The sequence below is a fragment of the Sander lucioperca genome, chromosome 13, assembly GCF_008315115.2.
Source record: "Sander lucioperca isolate FBNREF2018 chromosome 13, SLUC_FBN_1.2, whole genome shotgun sequence".
Taxonomy (NCBI): Eukaryota; Metazoa; Chordata; class Actinopteri; order Perciformes; family Percidae; genus Sander; species Sander lucioperca.
Genome location: NC_050185.1, coordinates 17,784,527 through 17,799,210, shown reverse-complemented (window position 1 = coordinate 17,799,210; position 14,684 = coordinate 17,784,527). Strand labels below are relative to the sequence as shown.

General features: G+C 38.7%; 2 protein-coding genes across 2 annotated transcripts in view; one reads left to right on the top strand and one right to left on the bottom strand.

Moving 5' to 3' along the window:
• Positions 1 to 7,702, top strand: part of caln2 (calneuron 2) — a 28,052-nt gene extending 20,350 nt beyond the window's left edge. The window contains exons 5-6 of the mRNA XM_031280787.2: positions 1,140 to 1,293; positions 6,481 to 7,702. Coding sequence (XP_031136647.1) covers positions 1,140 to 1,293; positions 6,481 to 6,608 — 282 coding nt within the window. The 3' untranslated portion in view covers positions 6,609 to 7,702. The remainder of the gene's footprint in view (positions 1 to 1,139; positions 1,294 to 6,480) is intronic.
• A 3,133-nt stretch (positions 7,703 to 10,835) lies between these two features.
• Positions 10,836 to 14,678, bottom strand: sdf2 (stromal cell-derived factor 2). The gene is made up of 3 exons (XM_031280786.2): positions 14,415 to 14,678; positions 13,300 to 13,496; positions 10,836 to 12,128 (listed from the first exon to the last, which is right to left on the bottom strand). Exons 1-3 carry the CDS (start codon positions 14,602 to 14,604, stop codon positions 11,829 to 11,831), a joined length of 687 nt encoding a protein of 228 aa, XP_031136646.1. The 5' UTR covers positions 14,605 to 14,678; the 3' UTR covers positions 10,836 to 11,828.
• Positions 14,679 to 14,684: the final 6 nt, after the last annotated feature.

Here is a 14,684-nt window from a genome sequence, read left to right as displayed (position 1 = left end):
ACACATTTACAGTGCTTTAAAGCTGCACATCACTGCACACAAAACCAGACATTCAAAATGCATAAAAAATACTCAATATTCCAGGTTTAATGCAAACATAAAATAGGTGTTTGCGTGTTTCTTATAATGTGTATTTATACATGTTTGTAGATCCTATCACACCTCTAAATTATTGCACTAATATCATGGTTATGTTCTAATTGTTTTGTTGCAGTGTTGTAATCTGACATTGAACACCAATAAATAGAGCTGGGTATAATTTAAACTTTTCGCGATACTAGTGCAAAAAGAATACTGGTACCTGAGTTTTGACCTGAGAAATGAGCATTTCCTCATCACCATTACAACTTTTTTATGTCTCTACCACAATTGTCTGCCAGTTCTGTTTTCTCCATCTGTGTCTCCCACTACTTCCTTTGTCTTATTTTCTCTGACCTCACCATACTTTCCTTTCTATCTCATGTTACAGTATCTCTCTTACTCTCTAGATATATACCCCCTATGTTCTCCCTCTTCGCCTTGCCTGTCTCAGTATGTCCATCTGTTGTGCTAAACCAAGCGACTGATTGTATTTGAGGCTGTCAGTGAGGTAAATTATAGATGCTAGTGGGTTTGAGGATGGTGTGTGCATGTGTGTCTATGGATTGTAGAGGGGTTCTGTTGGGGGGACTGGAAGGACATGATGTTTTGGAAGGGCAGACAAAGGAAAGACTAAGATTCAGACTTTGAGTCAGTGATTGGTCAGAGTCTATTAATCATTTTAAACACACCTGAGAATACAACCACCTACGAGGACGTAAATGTGCCAGTATTTCCATTGTAATTAATACATCCATTAAACAAATTGTGCCTGCATACATATACCCCTCTTTATCAATGCACACACACGTTTGCATACTGATTCAGACACCCAAAAATAGCACCGGAGACGCGTAGGCAAACATGCTGCCATTACATTACAACTGACACCTTTCCTACTTACATACTGTACCACATTTAGGCAATATAACACAAATTCATACATGGCATAATTTCATGCAGCCTGTACATTTCACACCTCATACTTCTATATTTATCTGCCCCCATAAAGCCAGTTTGTTGATGACTGTCTCTGCATTGATCGCCTTGTGCCCCTGCAGTTTGACATGCAGCAGCTGTCTTTGGATGAACTGAAGCAGGTGCTGTTCCATGCCTTCCGGGACCACTTGACAATGAAGGACATAGAGAACATCATCATCACCGAGGAGGAGAGCCTCAATGAAACCTCAGGGAACTGCCCTGAGTATGAGGGAGGTGAGGAAGCAGTTCTCATGGAAACTTTGCTGTTATGAACACCTGTACTTATAAAAAGTAATTTCGTATTGTAGTTCATATGACATTTTACACAGTAATTTGAAACTGAGCTAAGTAAATATAGGCCTATGCATGACCAAAACATTCTCCTAACATTAATCTAAATAACTAACTGTATGCTTAATCAAATTGCTTAAGGAATTATTTAACATTTTTGGAAATACACGTATTTGACTTTTTGAAGAGTTGGATGAGAAGATCAATACTACTCTCATATCTGCGCTAAGTATGGAGCTAGAGCAAAAAGTCTAGCTTAGCTTAACATCAGTTAAACAGAGCTCCAAACTTAGGGCAGAGATATGAGAGAGGTATCGAGAAAAAAAAGTGAGATTGCACAGCGACAGTAGTTACAGAAAAACTCTGGATTTGTGAAGAAGGTTCAGGAGACTTTCATGACTTACATAGAAGCATTTAATGAAATCTCGATCGAGGAGAATTAGGAAGCAGTACAGTTTAACCACAATGTAGTTTCATGTAGTGCCATCCCAACTCTGAAATTCCTGTCTTCCTGAAAGTGCATTTAAACTCATGCTGGAGGCATTAAGCTTAGCTGAACCTTCGATGGAAGCAAAGATATTGGGGGCACTGTAAACACATATGCTTACCTAAATCATGAACCCAAACACTTCAGCACAGACTGAAAACAATGTCAGCCTGACCATTCTGCAGTAGAACCTATCTTTAGGTGTGTGCATATAAATGAGAGTATGTATGTGTTAACTTCCTCCCCTGACCTTACCGGGATGGGAGCACTTGAGGCAGCACTGTCTTAACATACAGCTCTTACGTCTCCCGTCTTCTATGGAGACACAGAGTTGAACTACAACTCTGCCTGAGACAGGTTCTGACCTACTGCTGTTATGTTGGACACTGACCTGAATGAGACCTGGGGTACCACTGTCTCAACTTACACAGTATGAGTTTGTAAGCTGGAAATGCCACCACAAATAGAAAACTCGTTTTGAAGTCTTTGTTCAGTTAGAATAAAGTGGAAATGACTAGGTGTTGTGCTGAGGGTGATGACAACATTAACACTTTTTAACAAAGACTTTTAAATGACTTGCTTGGAAAAATTCTAGGTGAAATCCCTTATTTTTAATTTGCTGCTCTATCAACATAAATATCCACCACAGAGGTTTCATCTGTAATGGGCTGATCCTGAGAGCAAGGTCAAGAATGCTGAGGCATATTCAAGAAAACATACGTGATATTTAAATGACAACATTTATTAACCTCAAGGTCATGCATTCATTTCTTTGTGTTTCAAAGCCAAGAATGAGATGGTTGACAGGTTGCGAAGGTTTGAGTGCCCAAGTAAAACAAAGAAAGCATGTTTCTTGAGACATAAGACTATGTTATGTTGCTTTAGGGAGAAGAGGGGGGAAACTAAATCTGACCCTGTGTTAGTTATGGTGCAGAGCTAGAAATTGCCTTTCTGCTGTGAAACATCCACATGTCAGACTAGGACAAAGGTAAAGACAGATCAAACACGCTAGAAAGCTAGGAAAGTCTTAATGAATCCATTGGGTACTGGCCTACAGTCTCAGGGAGACCTAAAAAGAGACAGCCCGGAGGAAATGAAAAAAATTTAACAGAGAAGGGACCGTGAAGGAGGAGCTAAGAGGCTAAAGAAGGGATCAGGGAACTGCTGGCTAGGCACTCTCTTTCCCAACGTTTCTAGTGTTGAGGGAACGAGTTAGGGAGAAGAAACAGTAGAAAAGCAAAGAAAGAGAGGAAAAGTAGGAAGGAGGGGGATGAAGAAGAGATGAAGAGGTAAAGAGCCTCTCTTGTAAATAACAGCTGCATTACTCTCCACAGTTAACCCTCTTCCCACATCCCCAACTTCTCTCTTTCATGCTTCCTTCCCTCTCATCTTCTTCCTGTCCATCAGGACTTCAACGCCTTTCACAGTCCCTCTAAGATCCACGACTCAGAGCTCTGAGTTGATTTATTGATGCAGCGTGTGATTCTAACAAACTGAGACAAGGGGGCTGACAGAGAAGGAACTTTTGGTTGTTGTTCTTGCTGCAAGGCCTGTTGGAGGACACATCTGTCTCTACTCCTTATCCTCTTTCAATCTCATGAATTTATGTCTTTGGGGGAGAAAACTGACTTACTAGAGACCCATACTTGAGTAAAAGTACAAGTGCTCTATCAAAAAAGTGACTTGAGTAGAAGTAGAAGTGCTCTTTAAGCACAACACTTAAGTAGAAGTACTAAAGTATTCAAACATTTTTGTACTTAAGTATTGCAAGTAGTTTATTTTAAAATTTACTACTCAAGTACTGAAAGTAAAAGTACAAGTATTGTGTTATTTAGTTATTCAAGAAAGCAGTCAAAAGTTTTAATATCATATTGTTTATATTATGTCAAATGTTTAGCCAAGGCTGTAGCCGAAGGAATTAACAAATATTAATTATATTAAATATAACAAATATTAACAAATACTGAAATAAAATGTACAATTATCACACTGTGCAAGGAAAATAAACATCCTCTCCAGCTCAGTAACGATTAAAGCCCCCCAAAAAAGTTATCACACACTAGCTAGTAACGTGTGATGAACAGGAAAGTTAGCAAGCTAGCAAAGTACAGATATAACAGCTTCACATCACAGGGTCAAACGGTTAACATTCAGGACTCACTGCAGACTCAAACAACTCAGGAACAGCTTCATCTGCTGCAACAATAGCTCAATAGAAAGAGTACAAACTTACATCGTCTCTGACTTCTGAACGGGCAACCGTAATGAAAAGAAACACGACGCGATCTCGGGGATTTCTTACGTAACTTAAGTAATTAGCGTACGTAACTAACTACTAACGTACACACACTGTAACCTACACAGTCTCCGTAGTGTGAGGAATTCACAACAGTAACGAGTAACGATGCAGCACATAAAAAATCTATCGGAGTAAAAGTATTAAACTCATCGAAAATATGTACTCAAGTAAAAGTGGAAGTAGGAGAAAAAAATAATACTCCAATAGAGTACAGATACAGCCTTTTAGTACTTGAGTAGTGAAGTAGTTCTACTTCGTTATAGGCTATACAGCTCTGCTTTCAGCCCACACAGATAGGTAGCAGAACAGAAAAGTTTTCCGTCACTCCTTTTGTCTTGTCTGTTTGTGCCCCTCATGCATACATTTTTTACATTGGAAACACTTCCACTGATGATTTCAATCACAAATAAGATGCAAAACATGGCGACTTGAAATATTAGCTGCTAGTTCATCCACATTTGTTTGGGTTAAAGAACAGAGTTGCACTTTGAAAAAACAGGTTTAAATTAATTTACTTTAACTCAAAGGTCAGTTTATTAGCTCTTTCAAAGCTTTTGACTGCCTAAGTGGTTCAGGTGTCATCACGTGAGCTTGGGTTATGCGACAACAAGGTGGTTGTATATGGATGGATGGGTGGGAGATTGTATACATCAAGGATGGTCTTTGATGTCAAATGTAAATGGCCTCCTTGATCTTTCTCTGGCCATGCACTGACTCATTTATCATGATGCTTACTTCCCTGAAATGCTGTTGCATGACCATGCTGTTTAGTAATGTACAGTATGAATTGACAGAATTGTATTGTTTATAGAATATTTGGACCTAATGGCCCTCATTTATCAACCTAACGTAGAAACCAGCGCAGATATGAGCGCAGAAATCATCTTACGACAGGCTTCACGTGTGATTCATGAAACGTTCGTATCACACCAATCAGAGCGTAAGAATGGTCGTACACTGATAAATGCAGCGGCTGGAAACGATCGTAATTTAAATATCACGCCCCAACATATTCTCGGTTTTGAGGCCTCGTCCCTACGATTTACGACATGGAGATACGTAATCCGGCTGAGAAGCGGCACTTTTCAGAGGTGGAGATTGAAACCCTGATATCTCAGGTTCACTTGCACTTACGTTTGTAGATTTGGCAGCCTGAAAACTGTTTAAATTAAAGGCTGTAGAAAGAATGTGGAATGGAAAGAGATCACTGATGCAGTCAACAGTGTTGTCGTGGTAAATCAGACTCCAGCTGAAGTTTATTTAATGTATACATCCCTGACATATGTATGCTATAGTCCTAATAGTAATATACAGGCTTATATTGCAATCTCTTAGGCCTATATGGTTTACCTATATTTAAATAAACACACAGTAGCGGAGTTTATGCAGTGTCTTTTATTTTACTTTTACTGTTTTTTTCATGAGTCAGAGCCAGGCAACAGCTGTGAGGGAGAGCGCATGTCCTCCGCCGTGTATAGTAGGGTCCCCCCGCTGATGCAAGACCATGAGCCATCTGCCCTTAATCAATCCGATGGAGCGCTCCACCGTGGCCCGTGCGCGTACGTGTGCACTGTTGTACCGGTGAATAGAGGTCTTTTAAAAGAGCCAGATCTGCCATTGCTGATAAGTGATCAACTGATGACTTCTCCTTCTCCTGTTAAACTTTTTATATGCTGCACCGCATATCCACAACTGACTCGAAAACTTGCGTACACGAGTTCATACCAGACGTGAGATTTTATCGCAGCCTACGCTCACGATCAAATTGATAAAACCCTTGCTTTGCGTAGGAATCGGTGTACACCCGTCCTACGCCTGTTTTTGGTCGTACGCACGTTTCATAAATGAGGGCCAATGTTTTTACTTGATTAGGTAACACTATAGTTTGACATATTGGGAATTACAGTTTTCTTGTTGACAATTAGATAAGAGGATTGATACCAGTCTTTATATCTGTGCACTAAACATGAAGCAAGTGCTGGCAGATTGGTAGCTTAGCTTAGCATAAAGACTGGAAATGGGGATACAGTTAGCCTGGAGTCTCTGCTGGTTGTTTAACCTTTGACCTTTGGTCTTTAGCTACAGTAAGCCTCTCCTGGCTATAGCTCCATATTTATCTATCTTGTTATCTGACTGCAAGAAAATAAGTGTGGACTATTTACCTAAATGTAAACCAAGTCCTTTAAAGTTGTATTTTAGCTTTATTTTGTATCATTATATTGAAGTCAATAAACTTATCTATTAACCAACTATTAATTGACAAATTTCCTAATCACCATCACATGAGAGGCAAAAACAGGAGCTAAATATATATGTATTTTCTCTTCTCTTTCATTCCTCTTAGTCCATCCTAAGAAGAAGAATCGGCAGACGTGTGTCAGGAAAAGCCTGATCTGCGCCTTCGCTATGGCTTTCATCATCAGTGTCATGCTCATCGCAGCAAATCAGATGCTGCGGAACGGCATGGAGTAACCAATTGCACTGTGAGCATGGGGAGTGGACAGAACAGCCATGACCTCACGTCTTGTCTTTGCAGCCAAAGTAGGACCAGCCACAACCCGGGCACTTCTCTAAACAATCAATTGAGTTTTTTGAGTTTAATTTGAACTTACCTTATAAAAGCAGACAATGTTAGTTAAATAAAGAGATATATATTTGTTTTGCTTTGAAGATGTCACCATGTATAGTTATTGGACTGACTGGTCACAAGGATCTTGAACTGAAAAAAATAATTTTGTTTTTATATAAACCGTGAGAATAAATGGAGGGTTTTATTTTGACGAAGACCACCCTTTAGAGTTGATTTCCTAATTACCGAAAAATGTTTATCAGGTGCTTTGAGCCATTACTAATTTCAAAACAAACAGTGGTTATTATGAACAACGGCATATTTACCCTCAAGAAGTAGTGTTGAATGTGAGTGAATGTGAGCACTGAATGTTTGGCACAGTATTTAAATGCATAGCAAATTCCTCACATCTCATATAGCCATTTATAAACATCACACTTTATGTGAATCATCTAAATCCTCGACTGAGTCCACTAATCTTGGGACACATGAAGTCTTGATGTGTATCTACAACAAGAAGCACAACTCAATACTCAGTAAAGGGCCATTTAAGAATCATCACTGTCCCGCTATGTCCTCTACTATTAAGTCTTAGCATTGATTGATTGATTGATTGACTTAACATTTTTAAATGACCACACATTTGTGTGGGTGTGTAAAAGACAGTACATAATGTAAGCTCAGGCTGTCTGAGAGGTGTAAAATGAAGGAAGAGACCAAAATCAAATAACATTGGAGCTACGGTTTTGGTTAGTAGGATCAGTCTGAGATAGAGTCCGATATTTTTAGTTATGTGCTGGTAGAAAATATTTTACCTCAGCATCTCATTGTAATACTGCCCAACTGTGGTAAATATAAACCACACAAAGAGCATGCCAGTATATACACTGCCATATCAAACATTACTCTAACTTCCATGGATTTAAATGTATAAATAGTACTATTTATCTTGTGTAATGTAATATACTTCTCAAAAGCAGAATGTATAAAGGGTAAAGACTAGTGAGATAAATCAGGGATGTACAGTGGAGCTGTGACATGCTGTTGGTACAGCTGTTTTCTTGGAAAAGGTTGTAGTCTAGTGGTTAAAATGAGAACTGCAGCTAAACGCTTGAACAGCCATGTTTACAAGGTGTTCAGAAGTGAAGAACAACGCCACTGAATTTGAGCTTTGATATGTGTTGTGTCAAAATCACATGGGCAGTTTGGTCTGTATTGGTGAACATTAACTATTTCTAATGGCAAAACCAAGTATATCTTTTCCCCCACAACCCAAATTGTGTTGTCGCACCATTCTTCAGCTCAGGGTTGGATGAGAGACTAAAGGTGACTGCTTCAGTACCTGTGGTAGTTTGTTTCTGGGGTCATATCTACCCCATCCATCCTAATTATATTATATGTTCATATTCTGTTATTGTTTTCCAAATGTAAAAGATTTTCAAGAAATTATCATTTGAAACTAAGAAAACCTGAGATCACATTTTATTAAACACATTTAAAAAGTCAGTGGAACACAGTTCATTACATTGAACATAATTTCTATTATTTTATGTGATTATTTTGTGATATTAATAGATATTGTAAACATATTTTCGTTAATATTGTGACAATTATTTTAACCAAATCGCCCAGCCCTTAGTTGATGCCATCTTTGAAATACACTTGTTGGTGTTCATTGCTACTGATTGCAACATGTGGATTCCTAAATTGTATGGTGCTCCCCTCGGACATGATTGGATTAGAGACTGATTTGTTCTCATTACTACCTTGGAGCGATTATTTGTTCTTTTGTCTAATGAAAACAAAACTAGATATTTCAACCAAACTAACATGCAGCCATGTGAGTTTTTACGCTGTCCAGGTCTGACGAAATGTAATGGGGAGAGGGCTTTCTCTTGAAATAAAAAAAATAGCTTTGTAAGATCAAGTATCACAGCAAAAATGTATTATACTGTAATTCAGTATGCATGTTGTTATTTAGATTTTCATGTCTTTGAAAGACAAGGAGATCCAGTTAATGTTTATTTGTGGTGGCACAGCCTTGGTTTAAATGTAGGTATGTATGTACTACTGTCACATATTTGACTTTCCAGTTTATACTGTAATAGCCATTTTTTCTAGTTTCTACCAGCTATTAATCAAATCAGAGTGCAGGAGAGGGCATTTTCATAAATATGCAAATACAAGGTCACATCATCATCATCATCATCATCATCATCATCATCATCATCATCATCGTCATCATCTCTGTTTCACATCATCTAGGGTAGAGTCTGTAGACCTCACTGTGGATGGTTAAAATTGACATTGAATACAATATATTGTGTGTTTTAGTCACATTAGATTTTTATTGAATGTTCTCACTGACTCATAGTCCTGTGTAAACCGCTCTATGATGTATGCTACACTTATCCTTGTGAGTCAGTTTATGTCTTTGATATTCTCAGCACATTGCCATTTGACCGATGGACCATGTTTTCACCTTTCTCTATTAGCATCATGGTCCTTTTGAAACCAGCATAGACCACTTTATCTTAACAATTCTCTAATAATTGTGCCATTCAGACCATCCTTGCATGGCTATGTAAGGGGTACTCATGTGGAAAACCTTTTATCAACACTTTTTGAAGTTTACATTATTATACTGTATATCTGTAACAGGACAGAATTAGGTTATGATTTTCATGTTTTTGAAAGTTTCTTTTGAGATTTGTTTTTACCAAAACATGTTTTTACCTTGTAGATTGTATAGAGATAAAACTTAACACACATACAACCTTGGCATGCTGCTTAGAAAAAGAGGAAAGAAAACAGCAATAGTCACCAACTGAATGGATATTTTATTTAAAAGTGCAAATAACATGTTTAATCTGTTTCATCTAAAACAATATATATATATCCATATATGTTTATGCAATAAAACCTTGTTTTGATAGAAATATAAAGCATCTGTGTTTAATTGTGAAAGATTTTTGTGCCTTGGGATTCTGAAATCATTTTTGACAATATAATAATTCAAAATTTTGCTCAAGACCAACAACATTTACAATAATAACTAAACAATATTACACAGTAAAATAAAGGTAAAACATTCTTAAATAAGGCAATGAAATTACATATAACTTTTGGCTTTCAATAAGCTGGTGAGCAGAAACATTTTCACTGACTGTTCATTGTTAAACTCATTATAAACCAGACTTGTTGCTTTACTTGTCACTTCTTGTTATCATCCTTGCTGTGTCATTTTAAATACTAACCCTAAAAATAGATCAAATAGACAACACAGCGTGGTTTTCACTGAGTGCCCTTTACTGCAGTTTCCCATGCAGGTACCAGAGCGCACATAAAGGAGCTGTGAGTCAGAAGAGCGGCCTCTTCAAGTGCAGAAATCTCACTGCTCTGACATCACTTTCAAACAATACATGCAGGTCATGTAGCACTACAAACATAACTGCTTTGTGTGGACTAACCTTGGTGGGTGTGACAGACATGCACACAAAGGTTACCCTGGAGATTTTCATCTTAAAACTATTTAGCTGGATGCAGTATGTGATGGCTGGACGTGAATTTACACGTTTGTCAACATGGGAGGAATGTCCGGTGGAGCAGTGCTGGCATCAGCACTCACTCTAAATCATGATAATTAGGGAGCATAGGTCAAATACAAGTGAGAATAGCCTCATAGCAGATGCACTCAAACCCCATTAACTTCCAGATAATGAAGCAAAACATGCCATTAAGTGGACAAACAAGGCATTGTGCTAAGTTCAATGGCCCAGGGAGACATTTACAGCTTGCCTTACTTGCAAATCATTTAGTCTGGTTTCATCTTTGTGGAGGTTGTACTTTATAATATGATTCCAACTTGCTCAATTACTGAATAAATTATCATGTAAATGGACATGTAAAAAGAAACCGTACATTATCTGTCTATACTGCAGTGCGCTCCTTTTATGTCATTATTCATGTTGGTATATTGTGAATGCAGTTATCAGGAGAGTCATTAATGACATCAATGATTCATTTGAAGTCATCATACAGAAAGGACCACCTGTGAAGAGTCGCCAGATCATCTCATCTGTCGTGGTAACCAAATGAAAAGGAAGAAAATCCAATAAAGAAGTCACTGATACTGGTATGCATAAAAATCACTTTAATATGAGGTATTCATTGCATGTTTGTTTCTCATATGAACCTCTGGAACAAAGAGTTTATCTAACACATATATACATGCACAGACAGCATGAATGCAAAACACTGTACCTTCTCCTAGCACTTGGAAACTGATCAAATGATGACATCCAGCATCCAGTTCAATGATGTACACATAAAAAAAAACACCTCGACAGACAAAACTGCTAATTCTCTCATGTCAGTTAGCATTGGATAATTTATTATATGCAACACTGGATCGGAATTAAAGGGGGGAAAAGTCATTTACACTGGTAACACTGCTTATCTATTGTTCGAGTAGAATTTGGCTTACAAATATCATAAAAACACATTAAATTCTTATGTCTCCAAAAGTTGAAACGGCTCCACAATGTAAACACAAAAAGGATAAAAGGCACACGTGTGACAATGTTTTCTTTTACTTAAAAAAAACACAAGACTCACTTGATGACTCAAATGTAGTTCTGAAAAATCTACACTGCCTTCTGTGTTGTGGTGTGACTGCTGATGGCAGTTATTTAAAAATAAATAACAGCTGAGACGATGTAAAATGTCCCAAACTGTAAAAAAAGATTAGTCTTGTACAGTAAAACAGCCTTTTTAATATCTTTATGTCTTCTTGTACCCATTAAGGCAAACTATAATGCTATTCAAATGTTGTTAGCTTGGTAGCTTAGTAGTGTAGCTGCTGGATTTCTGAGGATTCAAGTAGTGTTTCCTAAATACAATGAATGTGAGAGTGGTTGGTATGGATTGATGAGGTGAAGTCATTGTAACCTGATCCATGACAGACTTTGGCACAGTCTCCTCAAAAGATTGACAGTCAAAAGGTGACGAGAGAGAAAAATGAGACAAGATGTTGCTGGTACGGGTGAAATTAGGGACAGAGGTAGGAATACAATTGTAGAAAGAGAGGACAATGGGAAGGGACAGAAGAAAAGAAGAAAAGTTTAAAACTCTGTGTGTAGGTGACTGTAGTCTCGGCTGCCCATTGGGTTCTCGCTGGGTTTCATAAAGATACCCTCCATGGCCTTCCACAGGCTGTGCTGGCTGGGGCTTGACATGGCGTGAACTTCCCTCTGACCGTGGATCGGCCGTCCATACTGCTCCCCTGTCACTGACAGTAGTGCATCAGTGGCCTTGTGACGGAAGCGGACGGCCTCCTCACGCTTCCACACAGAACCCCCACAGAGAACTGTCCACTCGTCCAGGTGGTCCCCTTCCCCTTCGTCACCAAACGCACTCACCTCCTGTGGGCGAGTGAGAAAGAGATTAGAAAAGAGGAATAGAGGAGCAGATGAGGTACCTTGCTTTTGTAAAAGCTTTTTGGGTCCATTTTACAACCCCTAACTTTACAGACATAAATAATACCTTTGTTTGTTTTTTATCTTTTACCTTCTTCCTGCTGCTAAACTGGAGTCATCCGCTGACTTACATTTTTGTACAACAGAAACAACTTTCACAGACCCAATGATTTACCAAGCTAGATATCCCAACACAGCCAACATTAAGACATTTTTGGTTTTGTCAAACTCTCTGTTGGCTGTCGTACACCCTTTGGTCTCCAGTGCAGGGTGTACTGACACCACTGACACCAATGTATCCAACATCTTGAGTGGATGAGGGAGGCCATACAGTGCATATTACATGTTGTTGCAGTGCGTTGCAGAGATTGTACATAAAATCTATTCTATTGTGGTATGTGTCATTTTGTATTGCCATAGTGATAAAAACTCTGATTTGGTACATGTTCTGGAAATCAGGGTTGAGAAACTGGTTGCAGATAAAATAAACAGACAGGGATGTCTATTTTCTGCCCATACGTATCTGCATTATGACATTGATGCAACAATCCTGTAAATCAAAAAGTGCCATAAAGCAGACCTATTTATTGATTCACGACATTGTCCACAATCATACAATACACCCAGGGATGTTAAAGGAATAGCTACTTTGGTATAAACAGTATACCAAAGTGTCTGACAGTTGACACATTTCTTTTAATTACCGGGTACACATCTTCCAACCCCCTTACACTTTGGCTGAACAGTGTTTTCACACTCTCAATATTGGAGAGTTTTTTTTCTGACCCAAGGCTGTTTTCCCAGAGTGTGGTGCGTGTGTAAAAGCTGCTGTCAACTCACGTCCACCTCAAAATGTTGGTCTGGGTTTCACTAGATGTAAGCATCAACCTATCGGTATTTTACATCTCTGATTACATATTAGAAATTGTACTGCAATTAATTTCTCAGTGGCTTTAACTTGGCAAGGTAGCAATGAATTATAATAATATTTACATTCTCCCAATCAACTATTTTTAGGCTGGAAATGTCAAACCATATATGCAGGGAGCTATTTGGATAATGCTTCACATAACACCAAACCTCTCCTCTTTCCCCATGTACTTTTCACACCACCCACCTGGTTAGAGGACAGCGGGGAGGCGAAGTAGTGGCTGTGCAGGTTACGGCCTGTGTTGACATGGGTGAGGCGAATAGTCTGCTCGCACTTGACCGGTGTGCCCCGATGGCACAAGGCGTCACTTGTCCCACGGACACTCCAGTAGCTGTTACTGTCTTCCACTGCAGTCACCCCTGTTACAGACTGCTGCCCGCTACCTGTACCACACACATATAAGCACACACACGCACGCACGCACGCAGGCAGGCAGGCACACACACACACACACACACACACACACACACACACACACACACACAGAGTGAGCATAGACTGTTACAGAGATACTTAAAGTAAACAAACTGAGGTAAAGTGAACAAACAAACCAGGCTATAAATGCAAATGTGATTGATTAGGGAAGTTTAAGACTGTCGGCCAATACTAAACTCAATGTGGTGGTCATGGTATGAAGGTCTGTAAAAACACTTGAATTGGTGATTGTTGTAACTTGTATTGGGTTTTGACTTTGAACCAAAGGGCTCATGATGGCCAACAGCAATTCCAACAGCTCAAGTGGTTAAGTTTGAGGGCTAGAGCCTACAGCAACAATTCTATATTTGCAGAAATAAGATTTAGGGCTGGTTAAAAGAGCTTTTCTAAGGAAAACGTGTTTATATACTGTTTTAATTTTCACCATTTGAGTAAATATTTGCTTAGTAAATAGGCCTTTCAACTAAAAGAGGTTATATGTTAGTGTCATCAATCTTTTATGTGCCACGTACTGTTTGACTGTAACGTTACACAAGAGTCAACATGAATGATGTCAAATTGACTGTACAATACAATATAATCAGGGTTCAAAATTAGCACCATTTACCAGCCAAAAGCTGGTAACATATGCAAGTGGCTGGTAGATTTGCTTCACTCACCAGCCACAAAAACAATAGTAATCCATTGGGTGGCTGGTCAAATTTGAACATTCACTAGCCATTTGGCTGGTGGACAAAAACAATCATTTTGAACCCTGAATATAATAATTACAGAGGTGGGTAATAGTAAATTAAATCAATGTTTATGTAAAACCCGATGTAACTGTTTATTGATGCGTAATAATCGTTGAATGAGAGGAAACTCACCGGAGCCGTAGCGTACGTCGTGTGAGTGTAGCCTTACATTGTGCTTTATATTTAACAGTTTAAGGACAGATCCGCATGTCACAAAACTCAGTTCCGTACCGAGTGACAGCCCAAATACACAGGATAACAATATTAAAATGGTTGGTAGAGAGCGTGGAAGAACAGCACAACCTGAACCTAAGTTACCCATTCCTAAGATCCCAAGCAGCTGCCGATGGCTCTCTAAAATTTGTATTATTTTTCGCTACGTCATTATAGTGGTACCGTATG

Bases quoted from the DNA above. Each gene is read 5' to 3' on its own strand.
- sdf2 (XM_031280786.2), bottom strand. From the start codon at position 14,604: ATGGGTAACTTAGGTTCAGGTTGTGCTGTTCTTCCACGCTCTCTACCA. The intron at 13,497-14,414 runs GTGAGTTTCCTC...TGTGTGGTACAG, and splicing joins CGACGTACGCTACGGCTCCG to GTAGCGGGCAGCAGTCTGTA. The intron at 12,129-13,299 runs GTGGGTGGTGTG...ACTCGCCCACAG, and splicing joins CCCCGCTGTCCTCTAACCAG to GAGGTGAGTGCGTTTGGTGA.